Source organism: Nerophis ophidion, linkage group LG07 (genome assembly GCF_033978795.1).
Source record: "Nerophis ophidion isolate RoL-2023_Sa linkage group LG07, RoL_Noph_v1.0, whole genome shotgun sequence".
NCBI classification, from domain to species: Eukaryota; Metazoa; Chordata; class Actinopteri; order Syngnathiformes; family Syngnathidae; genus Nerophis; species Nerophis ophidion.
Genome location: NC_084617.1, coordinates 6,712,006 through 6,731,635, shown reverse-complemented (window position 1 = coordinate 6,731,635; position 19,630 = coordinate 6,712,006). Strand labels below are relative to the sequence as shown.

Genomic DNA, 19,630 nt, shown 5'->3' with positions numbered 1-19,630 from the left:
TGGGTGGAACATTTGTAATGGTGCTGTTTGCAGACCGTACAAACAACCTCATAGGTAACAGTGGGAGGGTATTTGTAGTGCATTCTAAATCTATTCAGTTTAGGACCTATAACCTGTTTTGGAAAAGTTTCGTTATTCAAACCCTGTTTCCATATGAGTTGGGAAATTGTGTTAGATGTAAATAAAAACAGAATACAATGATTTGCAAATCATTTTCAACCCGAATTCAGTTGAATATGCTACAAAGACAACATATTTGATGTACAAAATACTGATAAAGTTGAGGAATGCTCATCAAACACTTATTTGGAACATCCCACAGGTGTGCGGGCTAATTGGGAACAGGTGGGTGTCATGATTGGGTATAAAAACAGCTTCCCAGTCTTTCACAAGAAAGGATGGGGCGAGGTACACCCCTTTGTCCACAACTGCGAGAGCAAATAGTCAAACAGTTTAAGAACAACGTTTCTCAAAGTGCAATTGCAAGAAATTTAGGGATTTCAACATCTACGGTCAAATAATATCACCAAAACTTTCAGAGAATCTAAAGAAATCACTCCACGTAAGCGTCATGGCCGGAAACCAACATTGAATGACCGTTACCTTCGATCCCTCAAAAACCGACATCCATCTCTAAAGGATATCACCACATGGGCTCAGGAACACTTCAGAAAAGCACTGTCACTAAATATAGTTGGTCGCTACATCTGTAAGTGCAAATTAAAGCTCTACTATGCAAAGCGAAAGCCATTTATCAACAACATCCAGAAACGCCGTCAGCTTCTCTGGGCCTGAGATCATCTAAGATGGACTGATGCAACGTGGAAAAGTGTTCTGTGGTCTGACGAGTCCACATTTCAATTTGTTTTTGGAAATATTCGACATGGTGACATCCGGACCAAAGGGGAAGCGAACCATCCAGACTGTTATCGACGCAAAGTTCAAAAGCCAGCATCTGTGATGGTATGGGGGTGCATTAGTGCCCAAGGCATGGGTAACTTACACATCTGTGAAGGCACCATTAATGCTGAAAGGGAACAACATATGCTGCCATCTAAGCGCCGTCTTTTTCATGGACGCCCCTGCTTATTTCAGCAAGACAATGCCAAGCCACATTCAGCACGTGTTACAACAGCGTGGCTTCGTAAAAAAAGAGTGCGGGTACTTTCCTGGCCCACCTGCATTCCAGACCTGTCTCTCATTGAAAATGTGTAGCACATTATGAAGCGTAAAATACGACAGCGACTGTTGAACCGCTGAAGCTCTACATAAAACAAGAATGGGAAAGAATTCCACTTTCAAAGCTTCAACAATTAGTTTCCTCAGTTCCCAAACGTTTATTGAGTGTTGTTAAAAGAAAAGTTGATGTAACACAGTGGTGAACATGCCCTTTCCCAACTACTTTGGCACGTGTTGCAGCCATGAAATTCTAAGTTAATTATTATTTGCAAAAAAAAAAAGTTTATGAGTTTGAACATCAAATATCTTGTCTTTGTAGTGCATTCAACTGAATATGGTTTGAAAATGATTTGCAAATCATTGTATTCTGTTTTATTTGCATCTAACACAATTTCCCAACTCAAATGGAAACGGGGTCTGTATTAAAAAAAAAAAAAAGAAACAACACATTGCGAGAACCCGTTTAGTTTCCTAATGAAGCATTAGCTTGACGCTCCTGTCCTTTTTCCGGCTCCCACTTGCTGCGGCAACAACCGACAAAACTCCAGATGCTCCTCTTCGTTTTGTATCGTTTACTTGTCAACGTAATCCTTAAAAAATGTAAAACAATAACGACGTGGGCACAAATGAATGGCAAAATAAAGCGATTTTGTTACAGTAAAGAAAGTAAGACTGAGGTCAAAAAACAGTTTTTGACCTCACAGGCGGTTTGAGGTGGGGGGATTGGGGGCAGCGGGTGGTGTTAATTATAGCGTTCCGGACGAGTTAGTGCTGCAAGGGGTTCTGGGTATTTGTTTGTTGTGTTTATGTTGTGTTACGGTGCGGATGTTCTCCCGAAATATGTTTGTCATTCTTGTTTGGTGTGGGTTCACCGTGTGGCGCATATTTGTAACAGTGTTAAAGTTGTTTATACGGCCACAGTGTGACCTGTAGGGCTGTTGACCAAGTATGACTTGCATTCACTTGTGTGTGCGTGTGTGTGTGTGTGTGTGTGTGTGTGTGTGTGTGTGTGTGTGTGTGTGTGTGAAAAGCTGTAGATATTATGTGATTGGGCCAGCACGCAAAGGCAGTGCCTTTAAGGTTTATTGGCACTCTACCTCTCCCTACATCCGTTTTAAAAAGTCACACATTTTACTTTTTGAAACCAATACCGATAATTTTGAAACCGATACCGATAATTTCCGATATACATTTTAAAGCATTTAAAGCATCCCTACTGTCAACTCAGATATTACATCGAATTTGTGTATTATTTCACTGATATTTAAAATGTGAGATCCAGGTTTTCTCTTAAAGGGGAACATTATCACAATTTCAAAAGGGTTAAAAACAATAAAAATCAGTTCCCAGTGGCTTGTTGTATTTTTTGAAGTTTTTTTCAAAATTTTACCGGTCTCGGAATATCCCTAAATAAAGCTTTAAAGTGCCTTATTTTCGGCTCTCTGCGAAGACACTGGCCATTTCCCTGTGACGTCACACAGTGCTGCCAATGTAAACAAACAATGGGAATACCACAGCAAGATATAGTGTCATTGGCTCGGATTCAAACTCGGATTTCAGCGACTTAAGCGATTCAACAGATTACGCATGTATTTAAACAGATGGTTGGTGTATGAAAATATTGAAGAAGAAACTGATGCTATTGAGCGAATAGCTATTGACGCTATTCATAGCCATAGCATGGCCGAATAGCTGCGTTAGCATCGCCGGTGAAATGTGCGGACCAAACGATCAGGACTTTCGCATCTTTTGACACTGGAGCAACTTAAATCCGTCGATTTGTAAGTGTTTGTTTCGCATTAAATGTGGGTGGGAGGAAACGTAATAGTTGCAAATGCATCTACAGGTTATCCATACATCTCTGTTACATGTCTGCTTTAGCACCGCCGGTAAATAGCATGTTAGCATCGATTAGCATAGCATGTTAGCATCAATTTGCTGGCAGTCAACATGAACAAAACTCACCTTTGTGATTTCGTTGACTATCGTTGCAAATGCATCTGCAGGTTATCCATACATCTCTGTGCCAAGTCTGCCTTAGCATCGCCGGTCAAATGTGGAGACACTCTGGCACATTCAATGGGGGTCTGGCGGCAGACACTTTGGCATCTTGGGGCCAGTGGTGCAACTTGAATCCCTCCCTGTTAGTGTTGTTACACCCTCCGACAACACACCGTTGAGGCATGATGTCTCCAAGGTTCCAAAAAATAGTCAAAAAAACGGAAAATAACAGAGCTGAGACCCGGTGTTTGTAATGTGTTGAAAATGAAAATGGCGGGTGTGTTACCTCGGCGACGTCACATTCTGACGTCATCGCCTCCAGCTCGATAAACAGAAAGGCGTTTAATTCGCCAAAATTCACCCATTTAGAGTTCGGAAATCGGTTAAAAAAATAGATGGTCTTTTTTCTGCACCATCAAGGTATATATTGACGCTTACATAGGTTTGGTGATAATGTTCCCCTTTAAGAAAATAGAAATAGTCTTATAGTCAGGGTTATTATAGTCCGATATTTAGGTCAGGACTAAAAGTGACTAGCTGCACATATTGACAACACAAGCTAAAAAGGTTTTAATACACGCTGATGCGAACACAACACTCTTGAGTGGTATTTCTCTCCAGAGCACTTGAAAACTCGAACGTCCATTATCCTCACAGTGTCGATAATGGTATCCATTATGTCTCCATCACCCTCTTCTCGTGCAGTCCATCCTCCTACTGGGAGGCACGGCGCTGGTCTGCCTGGCCCTGGACCTCCTGTTCCTGCTCTTCTACTCCATTTGGCTGTGCTGCAGGCGGAGCAAAACGGAGGAGCAGCCGTCAGCCGACTGCTGCTGCACCGCCTGGTGTGTCATCATCGCCACGCTGGTGTGCAGGTGAGTGCAGGTAGAATTGTTCAAAAGAGTGAAGCAGAGGGGAAAAAAAAAAAAATCCACTGCATTGTTACAAAATGCACCATCTGGAATTGCGTCAGCATTTGTTTCCTGTTTTTTTTTTTTTTCTCCGTATGTTTATGAGCCACTAGAGAGCCATCACAGTTGATTCAGAGCCACACAAAAAAAGAGCTTTGGGGACCTGACGAGGACGCCAACTGCATCACAATCACTCCGTGTGTCTGGTCGTTACTAATAGCAGTAAAGACGTCATGCTGAGCATCACTTGTCCAAACAGACTACTTAGGAGGATGGCTTTTAAAAATGGCTTTTCATAGTTTCCATACTCTTCCGCCCCTGTCCTGTTTTGCTGTCACACGGCTTTTGTCCTCTGTTTTTCCCACTGCCAAGCGTGAGAGGAAGAGATTAGCGGCCCAGGAAGAGGAGACGAGCACAATGATGCACTGTTGGCTTACCACCACTACACCGGTCTGACTCTTATTTTGAAGTGGTACTCATGTCATCACCCTACTTGACAACAGACAACCACTATGGTTTAAATGGATGTCATTAAAAGGGCAGATGCTGCCATTTCCACCCTGTAATAATCTTATAGAAAATAATGTAATAAGTGGTTGTTTAAGGTAAAACGTTTTAAACAAAAAATATAATAACACCACTTACTAGCTTATGTTACTTACCATTAGTGGTTTAACAGAAGATATATACAGTACAGGCCAAAAGTTTGGACACAATGAGTTTTCTCTGTTTTCATGACTATTTACATGGTAGATTGTCACTGAAGACATCAAAAATATGAACGAACACATGTGGAGTTATGTACTTAAAGGTGAAATAACTGAAAACATGTTTTGTATTCTAATTTCCTCCAAATAGCCACCATTTGCCCTGATTACTGCTTTGCACACTCTTGGCATTTTCTCGATGAGCTTCTAGAACAGGGGTAGGGAACCTATGGCTCTAGATCCAGATGTGGCTCTTTTGATGACTGCATCTGGTTCTCGGATAAATCTGAGCTGACGTTGCTTAACACGATAAGTAATGAATAATTCCACTTGTAATCACAGTGTTAAAAATAACGTTCAAAATATAAAACATTCTCATGCTTTTTTATGTTCAAGAAGTTACATTATGGTCAGAAGTAATTTATTTATTATTGGTTAGTGTGGCGCTTGCCCTTCTGGGGGTTCTTCAGACCACCAAGAGCCTGTTTTAGGGTTACAATATTGTTTCATTTTATTTTTCTCTCAGTTGCTTTCCAGCAATTGTCTTTTTCTCTTTCATCCTCACTCGTGCTCTGGCTCTAGCCCCAACCCTGTCTCTCCTCCTGGCTGTTGCTTATAACAGAGGGACAGGTTATTAGATAACAAGGCCCAGGTGGGCCATCTACGCACCTGTCGCTGATTTCGAGGCCGGTCCTGGCAACATCCTGTTTTGCTGCAGGCCCACAGGCCACGCCCCCTCCACAGTTAGCTTCAGAATAACAATATTATTATAAAGAATAAGATACCTATTATACCCTGGAAATGTTGGTCTTACTTAAAAATGCACACGTTTAGTTGTGTTCAGTGTTAAAAAAAATATTATATGGCTCTTAGGGAAATACATTTTAAAATATTTGGCTTCTTGGCTCTCTCAGCCAAAAATGTTCCCGACCCCTGTTCTAGACCAGTGGTTCTTAACCTTTTTTCAGTGATGTACCCCCTGTGAACATTTTTTTAATACAAGTACCCCTTAATCAGAGCAAAGCATTTTTGGTTGAAAAAAAGAGATAAAGAAGTAAAATATATCAATATGTCATCAGTTTCTGATTTATTAAATTGTATAACAGTGCAAAATATCGCTCATTTGTAGTGGTCTTTCTTGAACTATTTGGAAAAAAAGATATAAAAATAACTAAAGGCGTGTTGAAAAATAAACAAGTGATTCAATTATAAATAAAGATTTCTACACATAGAAGCAATCATCAACTTAAAGTGCCCTCTTTGGGGATTGTAATAGAGATCCATCTGGATTCATGAACTTCATTCTAAACATTTCTTCACAAAAAAAAAGAAATCTTTAACATCAATATTTATGGAACATGTCCACAAAAAACAGCGGGCGGTGTTGATGAACGTGGACCCCGACTTAAACAGGTTGGAAAGCTTATTGGGGTGTTAGCATTTAGTGGTCAATTGTATGTACTGTACTGTGCAAACTACTAATAAAAGTCTCAATCAATCAATAAAAAAAAACACTATGTGTAGAAAGGTCTTGTTAAGAAACCATTCTGAGCCTTATTTTATTTAGTTTTTATTTATATTGTTTTATTATATTGACCACATTAACCCTGGCAATGGACCCTGTGTGTATATGTATGTTATTCTATTGTTTACAAATTTGGTAAATAAATAACCAAACGGTGGCAGAGGGGTTAGTGCATCTGCCTCACAATACGAAGTTCCTGCAGTCCTGGGTTCAATCCCAGGCTCGGGATCTTTCTGTGTGGAGTTTGCATGTTCTCCCCGTGAATGCGTGGGTTCCTTCCGGGTACTCCGGCTTCCTCCCACTTCCAAAGACATGCACCTGGGGATAGGTTGATTGGCAACACTAAATTGGCCCTAGTGTGTGAATGTTGTCTGTCTATCTGTGTTGGCCTTGTGATGAGGTGGCGACTTGTCCAGGGTGTACCCCGCCTTCCGCCCGATTGTAGCTGAGATAGGCGCCAGCGACCCCTAAAGGGAATAAGCGGTAGAAAATCGGATGGATGGATGGATGGATGGATGGATAACCAAAACATTTATATTTAGTTGTTTTCTTACTGTACCGAAAATGAACCGAACCGTGACCTCTAAACCGAGGTACGTACCGAACCGAAATTTTTGTGTACCGTTACACCCCTAGAAAATATATCGTCAATAAAAGTGGCACTGAGGCTGGTAATTCTGGTTGGTCTTGTAATTTCAGGATTTTAAACTAGTGCTATATGTTGTATTGATGAAGTCATCAATGGTCTTTTGCTTATTGGGCTTCAAAAGGTCAATGTTGAAAGTCCTTAAATAAGTCAATTATTTTCATGAACTTAATTCCAAACATTTCTTTAACATCAATATTTATGGAACATGTCCACCAAAAAATCTAGCTGTCAACACTGAATATTGCATTGTTGCATTTCTTTTCACAGTTTATGAACTTACATTCATATTTTGTTGAAGTATTATTCTATAAATATATTTATAAAGGATTTTTGAATTGTTGCTATTTTTGAAAAATCTCACGTACCCCTTAGCATACCTTCAAGTACCCCCAGGGGTACGCATACCCCCATTTGAGAACCACTGTTCTAGAGGTAGACTGTTTGCATTGTAGATTGTCACTGAAGGCATGAAAACTGTGAATGAACACATGTGGAGTTATGTACTTAACAAAAAAGGTGAAATAACTGAAAACATGTTTTATATTCTAGTTTCCTCAAAATAGCCACCCTTTGCTCTGATTACTGCTTTGCACACTCTTGGCATTCTCTGCATGAGCTTCAAGAGGTAGTCACCTGAGAGGGTTTTCACTTCACAGGTGTCATAGTTTTGATGCCTTCAGTGACAATCTACAATGTAAATAGTCATGAAAATAGAGAAGTGTGTCCAAACTTTTTGCCTGTACTGTTTATATATTTTAACGGGTATGTTTTTTAACATAACTTATTATAATGACTAAAATAGGCTAAAGGAATTAGTTTGTTGTTCAGGCTTGTCACTCACCGCTGTCTCATCCACATGTACAGACAAGAGAGCGTGAGCACACACAGAAGCAGTCACCGAGAATCAACTGACAATTTGCAGTCACGTCATTACAATAGGCATTGATGAGCAGGACCGAGCTACATGTAGCTAAGCTATGTAGCTTAACTACATTTTCCAGTAATTTGGCGGTAGCTTATCTACTTTTAGACCCATGTAGCGAGGTAGTTTACAATAAAGCTACAAAGAGAGAAAATGGAGTGTGAATCCAGGACCCTGAAAAATACGGAGAAAATCCAAGATGATTGGTTGGTGTTTATATGTGTCAGGTTCAAATACTGATGACATCTATTAAACAGACAAGAAGCAAGGAATCATGCAGTGACAGAGTTCAATTTAGCTCATGAGGAGAACGCATGGAGCTGCACACTGTCACAGTCTCGCCCTATGCTCTAAGGTACAGCTCCCGGGTCCCTCTATTTATTCAGGAGTTGCCCAGTCAACATCACTGAGGTCGCCTCTAAAAGGAGTGGTCACACATATCATGCAAAGCAGCTCCAGTACGCACAATACATGACGGATTGTGCTGGGGCCTTGTAAATTTCGCCTTGTCTCCGCTTCGTCTGCTTGCTGTCTTATCTTCGTTGAGGTCCTTGAAGTCCTTGGCTGTTAGCGGGCTAAAACCAATATAACATCTGCGGCTGAGGCCACCCCTCAGACAATAGGTTTTTGTCCTTGCACAGATAGAAAAAGTACAGCTTGAGCACAATAACTAATAGCTTTTGCACAATCAGCCTTTTCATATAAAGCCATAAAAAAATCCATGATGATTGGTTGGTGTTTATATGTGTCAGGTTCAAACACTGATGACATCTATTAAACAGACAAGAAGCAAGGAATCATGCAGTGACAGAGTTCAATTTAGCTCATGAGGAAAACGGATGGAGCTGCACACTGTCACAGTCTCGCCCTACGCTCTAAGGTACAGCTCCCGGGTCCCTCTATTTATTCAGGAGTTCCCCAGTCAACATCACTGAGGCCACCTCTAAAAGGAGTGGTCACTTATGTCATGCAAAGCAGCTCAAGTACGCACAATACATGACGGAATGTGCTGGGGCCTTGTAAATTTCGCCTTGTCTCTGCTTCGTCTGCATGCTGTCTTATCTTCGTTGAGCTCCTTGAAGTCCTTGGCTGTTAGCTGGCTAAAACCAATATAACATCTGCGGTTGAGGCCACCCCTCAGACAATAGGTTTTTGTCCTTGCACAGATGGAAAAAGTACAGCTTGAGCACAATAACTAATAGCTTTTGCACAATCAGCCTTTTCATACAAAGCCATAAAAAAATCCATGATGATTGGTTGGTGTTTATATGTGTCAGGTTCAAACACTGATGACATATATTAAACAGACAAGAAGCAAGGAATCATGCAGTGACAGAGTTCAATTTAGCTCATGAGGAGAACGCATGGAGCTGCACACTGTCACAGTCTCGCCCTACGCTCTAAGGTACAGCTCCCGGGTCCCTCTATTTATTCAGGAGTTCCCCAGTCAACATCACTGAGGCCGCCTCTAAAAGGAGTGGTCACACATATCATGCAAAGCAGCTCCAGTACGCACAATAAGTGACGGAATGTGCTGGGGCCTTGTAAATTTCGCCTTGTCTCCGCTTCGTCTGCATGCTGTCTTATCTTCGTTGAGGTCCTTGAAGTCCTTGGCTGTTAGCGGGCTAAAACCAATATAACATCTGCGGCTGAGGCCACCCCTCAGACAATAGGTTTTTGTCCTTGCACAGATAGAAAAAGTACAGCTTGAGCACAATAACTAATAGCTTTTGCACAATCAGCCTTTTCATATAAAGCCATAAAAAAATCCATGATGATTGGTTGGTGTTTATATGTGTCAGGTTCAAACACTGATGACATCTATTAAACAGACAAGAAGCAAGGAATCATGCAGTGACAGAGTTCAATTTAGCTCATGAGGAAAACGGATGGAGCTGCACACTGTCACAGTCTCGCCCTACGCTCTAAGGTACAGCTCCCGGGTCCCTCTATTTATTCAGGAGTTCCCCAGTCAACATCACTGAGGCCACCTCTAAAAGGAGTGGTCACTTATGTCATGCAAAGCAGCTCAAGTACGCACAATACATGACGGAATGTGCTGGGGCCTTGTAAATTTCGCCTTGTCTCTGCTTCGTCTGCATGCTGTCTTATCTTCGTTGAGCTCCTTGAAGTCCTTGGCTGTTAGCTGGCTAAAACCAATATAACATCTGCGGTTGAGGCCACCCCTCAGACAATAGGTTTTTGTCCTTGCACAGATGGAAAAAGTACAGCTTGAGCACAATAACTAATAGCTTTTGCACAATCAGCCTTTTCATACAAAGCCATAAAAAAATCCATGATGATTGGTTGGTGTTTATATGTGTCAGGTTCAAACACTGATGACATATATTAAACAGACAAGAAGCAAGGAATCATGCAGTGACAGAGTTCAATTTAGCTCATGAGGAGAACGCATGGAGCTGCACACTGTCACAGTCTCGCCCTACGCTCTAAGGTACAGCTCCCGGGTCCCTCTATTTATTCAGGAGTTCCCCAGTCAACATCACTGAGGTTGCCTCTAAAAGGAGTGGTCACACATATCATGCAAAGCAGCTCCAGTACGCACAATACATGACGGATTGTGCTGGGGCCTTGTAAATTTCGCCTTGTCTCCGCTTCGTCTGCTTGCTGTCTTATCTTCGTTGAGGTCCTTGAAGTCCCCTACTGTTAGCGGGCTAAAACCAATATAACATCTGCGGCTGAGGCCACCCCTCAGACAATAAGTTGTTGTCCTTGCACAGATAGAAAAAGTACAGCTTGAGCACAATAACTAATAGCTTTTGCACAATCAGCCTTTTCATATAAAACCATAAAAAATCCATGATGATTGGTTGGTGTTTATATGTGTCAGGTTCAAACTCTGATGACATCTATTAAACAGACAAGAAGCAAGGAATCATGCAGTGACAGAGTTCAATTTAGCTCATGAGGAGAACGCATGGAGCTGCACACTGTCACAGTCTCGCCCTACGCTCTAAGGTACAGCTCCCAGGTCCCTCCATTTATTCAGGAGTTCCCCAGTCCACATCACTGAGGCCGCCTCTAAAAGGAGTGGTCACATATATAATGGCAAACAGGTCCAGGACGCACAATACATGACGGAATGTGCTGGGGCCTTGTAAATTTCGCCTTGGCTCTGCTTCGTCTGCGTGCTGTCTTATCTTCGTTGAGGTCCTTGAAGTCCCCGACTGTTAGCGGGCTAAAACCAATATAACATCTGCGGCTGAGGCCACCCCTCAGACAATAGGTTTTTGTCCTTGCACAGATAGAAAAAGTACAGCTTGAGCACAATAACTAATAGCTTTTGCACAATCAGCCTTTTCATATAAAGCCATAAAGGAATGGAACAACCTCACAACAAACTTGAAAAGTTTAACAGATTACTCTTCATTCACAATTGAAGTTAAAAAGTGGCTTTGGAGCAATCAAAGCTGGTCACAAAGGTGAGCACTGTGTTTGACAGTTCAACCTAAAGTGTATTATATTTATCCATGAGAGCATTTTTGTTGTAAATTGTGAGGTGTGTCTGTTAAAATCATGGTTGTTTTTTTTACAAATGATGACAGAGTATGTATTGTCTTTGTGTGATGATGTAAATGAGGTGTGGTTGTATTGTATATTAAGTATGTGTCCATGAAAGGGCATTTTATGATTTTTCTTAATTTGATTACATGATATGGTATGATATTATTGTCATTTTATTGCATGATTTTTGTATCCCTTCAATTTAGGTAGCCGGGGACTGCAGATGGAAATTAGCTATTTAGCTATAATCTGGTACAGAACTTATCTGTCTTTGAGTTTAATGTTTCTGTGCATTGTCCCTTCAAATAAAGACTAAATAAACAACTATAGCAATGGACTTTAGGCATACTAAAATTGTGTGACAACTTACACATAATTATACTAACAGTATGATGAGTCACATATGAGTCATATTTTATATATTGGCCAATCAGAGGCAAGATAAGTCGGGTCATCGAAACTAGACTTAGACTTCCTTTTTATTGTCATTCAAATTTGAACTTTACAATACAGATAAGAACACATTTTTGTTCCGTTAGCTCATGGTAGTGCAGGATTAAAAAAGTAATAAGGTGCATATATAAATAAATAGATGACTGTACAGATACATATATTGCACTTTTTCATATGCATTCACGTTTTATTCCAGCGAGTTAATCCATTTTTGCGGGAATTGAGGGCATAATTATGATGCGTTCAAGAGTCTTACGGCTAGTAAGCAAAATCATAACAGAAATGCACTCATGTCACATGTTGACAAGAGAGTCGGAGACAGAGGGACGCTTCAAGCCGACGACTCAAGAAAAAAATAAAATATATACTTTAAAATGGCAGAAGGATTCTCTCCCGCAGATTAGATTTTTCCTATAGTGATAAAGACGACATCCAGGAAACCCACATAAATGCAAGTCCTTGACCGTATTTGGACAGATGTATGCGTTTAGAGAAAACTTTATTTTTAGCGGTTTATTCTGTAAACCAAAATTATAGCTGCTTTATTAATCTAAGACGTCCAACACATATTTAGGAACACACATTTATTAAGGTGAGTTGAGCTCATGAAAAGTTTTACTGCACATAACCATTACCAACTGTTCCCAAACAACACACGTCTTTTGATTTTTTTTTTGCCAAGATACAGATAGATGCTGTTTTTTTTTTACTGTAGGTAGAGAAAATGAATAACATTATAGGGGTGGGCCAAAGAAAAGGCAAACTAAATAAATACATACATGAGTCCGGGGACCCATAGAGGTAGTTGTAGGGTGTCCCCAGCTAAATGACAGTGAAGTGAAGTGAAGTATATTTATATAGCGCTTTTCTCTAGTGACTCAAAGCGCTTTACGTAGTGAAACCCAAAATATAAGTTACATTTTTAAGCCAGTGTGGGTGGCACTGGGAGCAGGTGGGTAAAGTGTCTTGCCCAAGGACACAACAGTAGTGACTAGGTTGGCAGAAGCGGGGATCGAACCTGGAACCCTCAAGTTGCTGGCCCGGCCACTCTTCCAACTGAGCTATACCGCTATACCGCCGACACATAGTTATTAGGTCCATTTGTACACTTTAACTTATATTAACGTTAATTTTATACAGGTGGGCCAAAAGATATCCATCCATCCATTTCCTACCGCTTATTCCCTTTTTTGGGGTTGCGGGGGGCGCTGGCGCCTATCGCAGCTACGATCGGGCAGAAGGCGGCCAAAAGATATAAATGCAATTAAATGTAGCAAACTACTTTGGTAGCTAGGTACAATTCTGCCGGGATAGCTTCCCCTGTCGCTAAACTACATTTAATCGAGAGTAACTTGTAGCTTAGCCTACAACATTTTCCAAGTAGCTTGTCCGCCACTGGCAAAATGCTATACATTCAATGATAGCTAAAGTTAGACAACGAAATTTCTATCACTAGTTAAGACGCGTACAATCGTAGTTTGTCTGTGTTAAAGCCGTAAAAGGGCAGATTATGTCCATCCTTCCATCCATTTCCTACCGCTTATTATCTTTGGGTCTTTATGTGTTAAAAACCGTAAGAGGGCAGAATATAATGCTTAAAACTAGGGATGTCCAATAATATCGGACTGCCGATATTATCGGCCGATAAATGCTTTTAAATGATCGGTATTGGTTTCAAAATTATCGGTATCGGTTTCAAAAAGTAAAGTGTATGACTTTTTAAAACGCCGTTGTGTACACGGATGTAGGGAGAGGTACAGAACGGCAGTAAACCTTAAAGGCACTTCTTTTGCACATACTATCTACGGATTTTCACACAAACAAACGAATGCAACGCATACTTGGTCAACAGCAATACAGGTCACACTGAGGGTGGCCGTATAAACAACTTTAACACTTGTTACAAATATGCGCCACACTGTGAACCCACACCAAACAAGAATGACAAACACATTTCGGGAGAACATCCGCACGGTAACACAACAGAACACATAACCAGAACCCCTTGCAACACAAAATCTTCCGGGACACTAAAAAAAAATAATGCACTTTGTAACTTCAATAATAAATATGCCAGTGCCATGTTGGCATTTTTTTTCCATAACTTGAGTTGATTTATTTTGGAAAACCTTGTTACATTGTTTAATGCATCCAGCGGGACATCACAACAAAATTAGGCATAATAATGCGTTCATTCCACGACTGTATATGTAGGTATCGGTTGATATCGGAATCGGTAATTAAGAGTTGGACAATATCGTCAAAAAAGCCATTATCGGACGTCTCTCCTTAAATCACATAGGAAAGTTAGCGCCCTATAGGCATCTACGTAAAGGTGGCAACTAAGCCTGGGCCAATTGTCAATAAATAATAGAACAATAAATGCAGCCGGAATAGATGCCAGCCCCCCGCAACCCCATAAGGAACAAGCAGTAGAAATGGATGGATTGATGGAATAAATAGATATTAACTCTAAAACTTTGCTGTCATTGATAAATTGTATTTTCTTCCGTGTGTGTGTTTGTTTTTGTCTCTGGCTTTCAAACAGGGTATAAGAGGGTTTACTTTATGCATCACTCTCAGCACCTGAGCTCAATTGCAGAGTTAAACCAACGTAGATAACCCTCTTGTCTGTCATCAACAGTAGTTGTCTGGGTGGAATATTTTGATGAGCCCATAATAATAATAATAATATTACATTTTACTTATAAGGCGCCTTTCTGGGCATTCAAGGACACCGTACAAAATCTAAACAATAAAATCAAATTGGATAAAAACAACAACAACAAAGATGGATAAGATAAGATGATTACAATGAATAAGCAGTCAGAATTGTTTTGAGTCTTAATTTAAAGAGGGATATTGAGTCTAAGTTACAAAGGTCTGGTGGTAAAAAGTTCCAAAGATGTGGGGCAGAGCGGCTGAAAGCTCGAGCACCCATGGTGGACACTTTAAATAAGGGGACAGTGAGATGGATGGATGAAGAAGATCTTGGGGAACGTGAGGGCGTGGCGACATGGAGCAGGTCGGAGAGATATGACGGAGAGAGTTTATGGATAGCTTTGAAAGTGAGGAGAATTATTTTAAAGTGGATACATGTACACATTGTTGGAAAGGGACCGCAACAAAACCAAAAAAATCAAGCAAACCACTCAACTTTTTTTTACCAACTGAAAAAAACTGCACTTCATGATGTTCACTGATATTTATTGAAGTGCATTTTTTGCTAACAGAGGTTAATAATAATAATTCTACCTGCCCAACCAGTCTACATGTGCTTTGTGGACTTGGAGAAGGCATTCGACCGTGTCCCTCGGGAAGTCCTGTGGGGAGTGCTCAGAGAGTATGGGGTATCGGACTGTCTTATTATGGCAGTCCGATCCCTGTACGATCAGTGTCAGAGCTTGGTCCGCATTGCTGGCAGTAAGTCGGACACGTTTCCAGTGAGGGTTGGACTCCGCCAAGGTTGCCCTTTGTCACCAATTCTGTTCATAACTTTTATGGACAGAATTTCTAGGCGCAGTCAAGGCGTTGAGGGGTTCCGGTTTGGTGACCGCGGGATTAGGTCTCTGCTTTTTGCAGACGATGTGGTCCTGTTGGCTTCATCTGGCCGGGATCTTCAGCTCTCACTGGATCGGTTCGCAGCCGAGTGTGAATCGGCCGGAATGAGAATCAGCACCTCCAAATCCGAGTCCATGGTTCTCGCCCGGAAAAGGGTGGAGTGCCATTTCCGGGTTGGGGAGGAGACCCTGCCCCAAGTGTAGGAGTTCAAGTACCTAGGAGTCTTGTTCACGAGTGGGGGAAGAGTGGATCGTGAGATCGACAGGCGGATCGGTGCGGCGTCTTCAGTAATGCGGACGTTGTACCGATCTGTTGTGGTGAAGGAGGAGCTGAGCCGGAAGGCAAAGCTCTCAATTTACCGGTTGATCTACGTTCCCATCCTCACCTATGGTCATGAGCTTTGGGTCATGACCGAAAGGATAAGATCACGGGTACAAGCGGCCGAAATTAATTTTGGTCTCTTCCTTAGAGATAGGGTGGGAAACTCTGTCATCCGGCGGGAGCTCAAAGTAAAGCCGCTGCTCCTCCACATCGAGAGGAACCAGACGAGGTGGTTCGGGCATCTGGTCAGGATGCCACCCGAACGCCTCCCGAGGGAGGTGTTTAGGGCACGTCCAACCGGTAGGAGGGCACGGGGAAGACCCAGGACACGTTGGGAAGACTATGTCTCCCGGCTGGCCTGGGAACGCCTCGGGATCCCCCGGGAAGAGCTAGACAAAGTGGCTGGGGAGAGGGAAGTCTGGGCTTCCCTGCTTAGGCTGCTGCCCCCGCGACCCGACCTCGGATAAGCGGAAGAAGATGGATGGATGGATGGATGGAGATTAGGAGTCAGTTTTATTTTTATTGTTTGTTTACTTATCTAGAATAATTACAGTTTTTAGACTTCCAGTTGCAAGGGGTAAAAAAAAACAACTCATGAAAAATCTAACTTTATTGTGTTTGAAAGGAGTATTTGCATTATATTTATTATATGAGTATGTTAGCGCTTAATTTTAGCTCAAATTAATACTGCAATAATATTGTTAAAAGGCAATACTATGAGGGACATTCTCCTGCAAAATGTCTTTTCAGCCCAGGCCTACCATTTAACTGTACAGGCATGTTGAACAGTAACATTCTAAACTGTCATTCAAAAAAACGTTCAACACCATCTTATGATTTAAACGTAGCCTTACTGTCGCACATTTCCAAGGCGCACCCATTATTCCAAACTTGTCATGCTAGTGCAGGGTTCTGCAACTTGGGGCTTGCCTTTGACATAAAATTGCACGAAATAATGGCTATTTAATTTGTATTAATTATATTTTATTTGTTTAGTTTATTTTAATGTTACGGTTTTTATTTTGGATAGTTCTGTGATCATCCATCCATCTTCTTCCGCTTATCCGAGGTCGGGTCGCGGGGGAAACAGACTAATTGTATAAAAAAAAAAAAAAAAGTAATATAAGTGAAGCATGTTTTAGATTTTATATATTTTGAAGCTTGTTCTTGTTGTGATGGGGTAGGTTTATATAAGCGTTGCTTCAACCTACACCCTTTCGGCTCAATCATTGCTCAAATGAGTGTTTTTTTTGTTTTTTTTTCTTTTCTTGTTGTTGTTCTTTGTTTTATGTGAAGATTGCCGAAATAAAATACATTGATTGATTGATTGATAAGCAGGGAAGCCCAGACTTTCCTCTCCCCAACTACCTCGTCCAGCTTGTCCCGGGGGATCCCAAGGCGTTCCCAGGTCAGCCTGGAGACATTGTCTTCCCAACGTGTCCTGGGTCTTCCCCGTGGTCTCTTACCAACCGGATGTGCCCGAAACACCTCCCGAGGGAGGCGTTCGGGTGGCATCTTGACCAGATACCCAAACCACCTCATCTGGCTCCTCTCCATGTGGAGGAGCAGTGGCTTTACTTTGAGTTCCTCCCGGATGACAGAGCTTCTCACCCTATCTCTAAGGGAGAGCCTTAGAGCCTTCGGCCGCTTACACCCGTGATCTTGTCCTTTCGGTCATAACCCAAAACTCATGACCTTAGGTAAGGATCGGAACGTAGACCAACCGGTAAATTGAGAGCTTTGACTTCCGGCTCAGCTCCTTCTTCACCACAACGGATCGATACAGCGTCCGCATTACCGAAGACGCCGCACCGATCCGCCTGTCGATCTCTCGTTCTTTCATCTTGTAATATAAGAATAAAACGTAATTTAATATTTTGTAGATCGAAAAGCAATGTCACACCCCCTATTGTTTTTATTATCATTTGGTAAGCTGGCAATTAAATGATAAATGATAAATGGGTTGTACTTGTATAGCGCTTTTCTCCCTTCAAGGTACTCAAAGCGCTTTGACACTACTTCCACATTTACCCATTCACACACACATTCACACACTGATGGAGGGAGCTGCCATGCAAGGCGCTAACCAGCACCCATCAGGAGCAAGGGTGAAGTGTCTTGCTCAGGACACAACGGACGTGACGAGGTTGGTACTAGGTGGGATTTGAACCAGGGACCCTCGGGTTACGCACAGCCACTCTCCCACTGCGCCACACCACGCCAATTGATGGAAAATACATTATTTAATGCTTCGTGGACAGATTTATTTGCCCTCACTGTTGAAGAGGTTGGTTCACCTGTGTGCTTATTAATATGTGGGGAGAAAATAGCACCAACAAAAAAAAAGAAATGAGAACAAACGCACAGCATTTTCGGACAAATACCCAGCTGGAAATGACCGAAAAAGCTGATCCGAGCCAAAAAAAACTTGGCGAGTCATTCTCTTGTCTCGGGTTTGATTTTAATGAATGCGATTTCATAAGAGTAGTGAAAGTGTAGTGGTGTTCTCGTCATTTTTAGGGATCAAACAGAGTTTGCGGGTCTCTGTGGATTTTATTTGGTGGGAAATGGGCTCAAACGGCTCCCCATGAATTGATTAACTTGGACCCCGACTTAAACAAGTTAAAAAACGTATTCTGGTGTTACCATTTTAGTGGTCAATTGTACGGAATATGTACTGTACTGTGCGATCTACAAATAAAAGTTTCAATCAATCCAAAAAAATAATTTAAAATAATTCTCCTCACTTTCAAAGATATCCATAACTTCTCTCCGTCATAACTCTCCGACCTGCTCCATGTCGCCATGCCCTCTCGTTCCCTAAGATCTTCTTCATCCATCCATCTCTCACTGTCCCCTTTTTAAAACTGTCTTATCATTCGGTGTCCGAGCTTTCAGCCGCTCTGCCCCACATCTTTGGAACTCATTCCCACCAGACCTTTGTAACTTAGACTCAAAATCCCTCTTCAAATCAAGACTCGAAACACACCTATTCAATCAATCAATCAATCAATCAATCAATGTTTATTTATATAGCCCTAAATCACAAATGTCTCAAAGGACTGTACAAACCATTACGACTACAACATCCTCGGAAGAACCCACAAAAAGGCAAGGAAAACTCACACCCAGTGGGACGCCAGTGACAATGCTGACTATGAGAAACCTTGAAGAGGACCTCAGATGTGGGCAACCCCCCCCCCCTCTAGGGGACCGAAAGCAATGGATGTCGAGTGGGTCTAACATGATACTGTGAAAGTTCAATCCATAGTGGCTCCAACACAACCGCCAGAGTTCAGTTCAAAGCGGATCCAAGACAGCAGCGAGAGTCCCGTCCACAGGAAACCATCTCAAGCGGAGGCGGATCAGCAGCGTAGAGATGTCCCCAACCGATACATCCTGGGTCTCGACTCTGGACAGCCAGTACTTCATCCATGGTCATCGGACCGGACCCCCTCCACAAGGGAGGGGGGGACATAGGAGAAAAAAGAAAAGAAGAGGCAGATCAACTGGTCTAAAAAGGAGGTCTATTTAAAGGCGAGAGTATACAGATGAGTTTTAAGGTGAGACTTAAATGCTTCTACTGAGGTAGCATCTCGAACTGTTACCGGGAGGGCATTCCTGACTGCTTATTCAATGTAAGCATCTTATCGATCTTTGTTGTTGTTGTTGTTGTTTTTATCCAATGGATTTTATTGTTTAGATTTTGTACGGTGTCCTTGAGTGCCCAGAAAGACGCCTTATAAGTAAAATGTATTATTATTGTGTTGTAAAAAGGCCAAAGAAAAAGAAAAACATTCAACGTTGAGCTTTTTTTTCAGTCTTTGCTGAGTTGAGCTCTCATATTATTGTCAAATTCATAATTATGGAGTGCCC

The 19,630-nt window shown here is 41.7% G+C and overlaps 1 protein-coding gene across 2 annotated transcripts in view; it reads left to right on the top strand.

Annotated features, from left to right (window-relative positions):
• Window positions 1-19,630, top strand: part of ttyh3a (tweety family member 3a) — an 84,592-nt gene that overhangs the window by 9,254 nt on the left and 55,708 nt on the right. For both annotated transcript variants that reach the window (XM_061905264.1, XM_061905265.1), the window contains exon 3: window positions 3,886-4,055. In XM_061905264.1, the coding sequence (XP_061761248.1) occupies window positions 3,886-4,055 (170 nt within the window). The remainder of the gene's footprint in view (window positions 1-3,885; window positions 4,056-19,630) is intronic.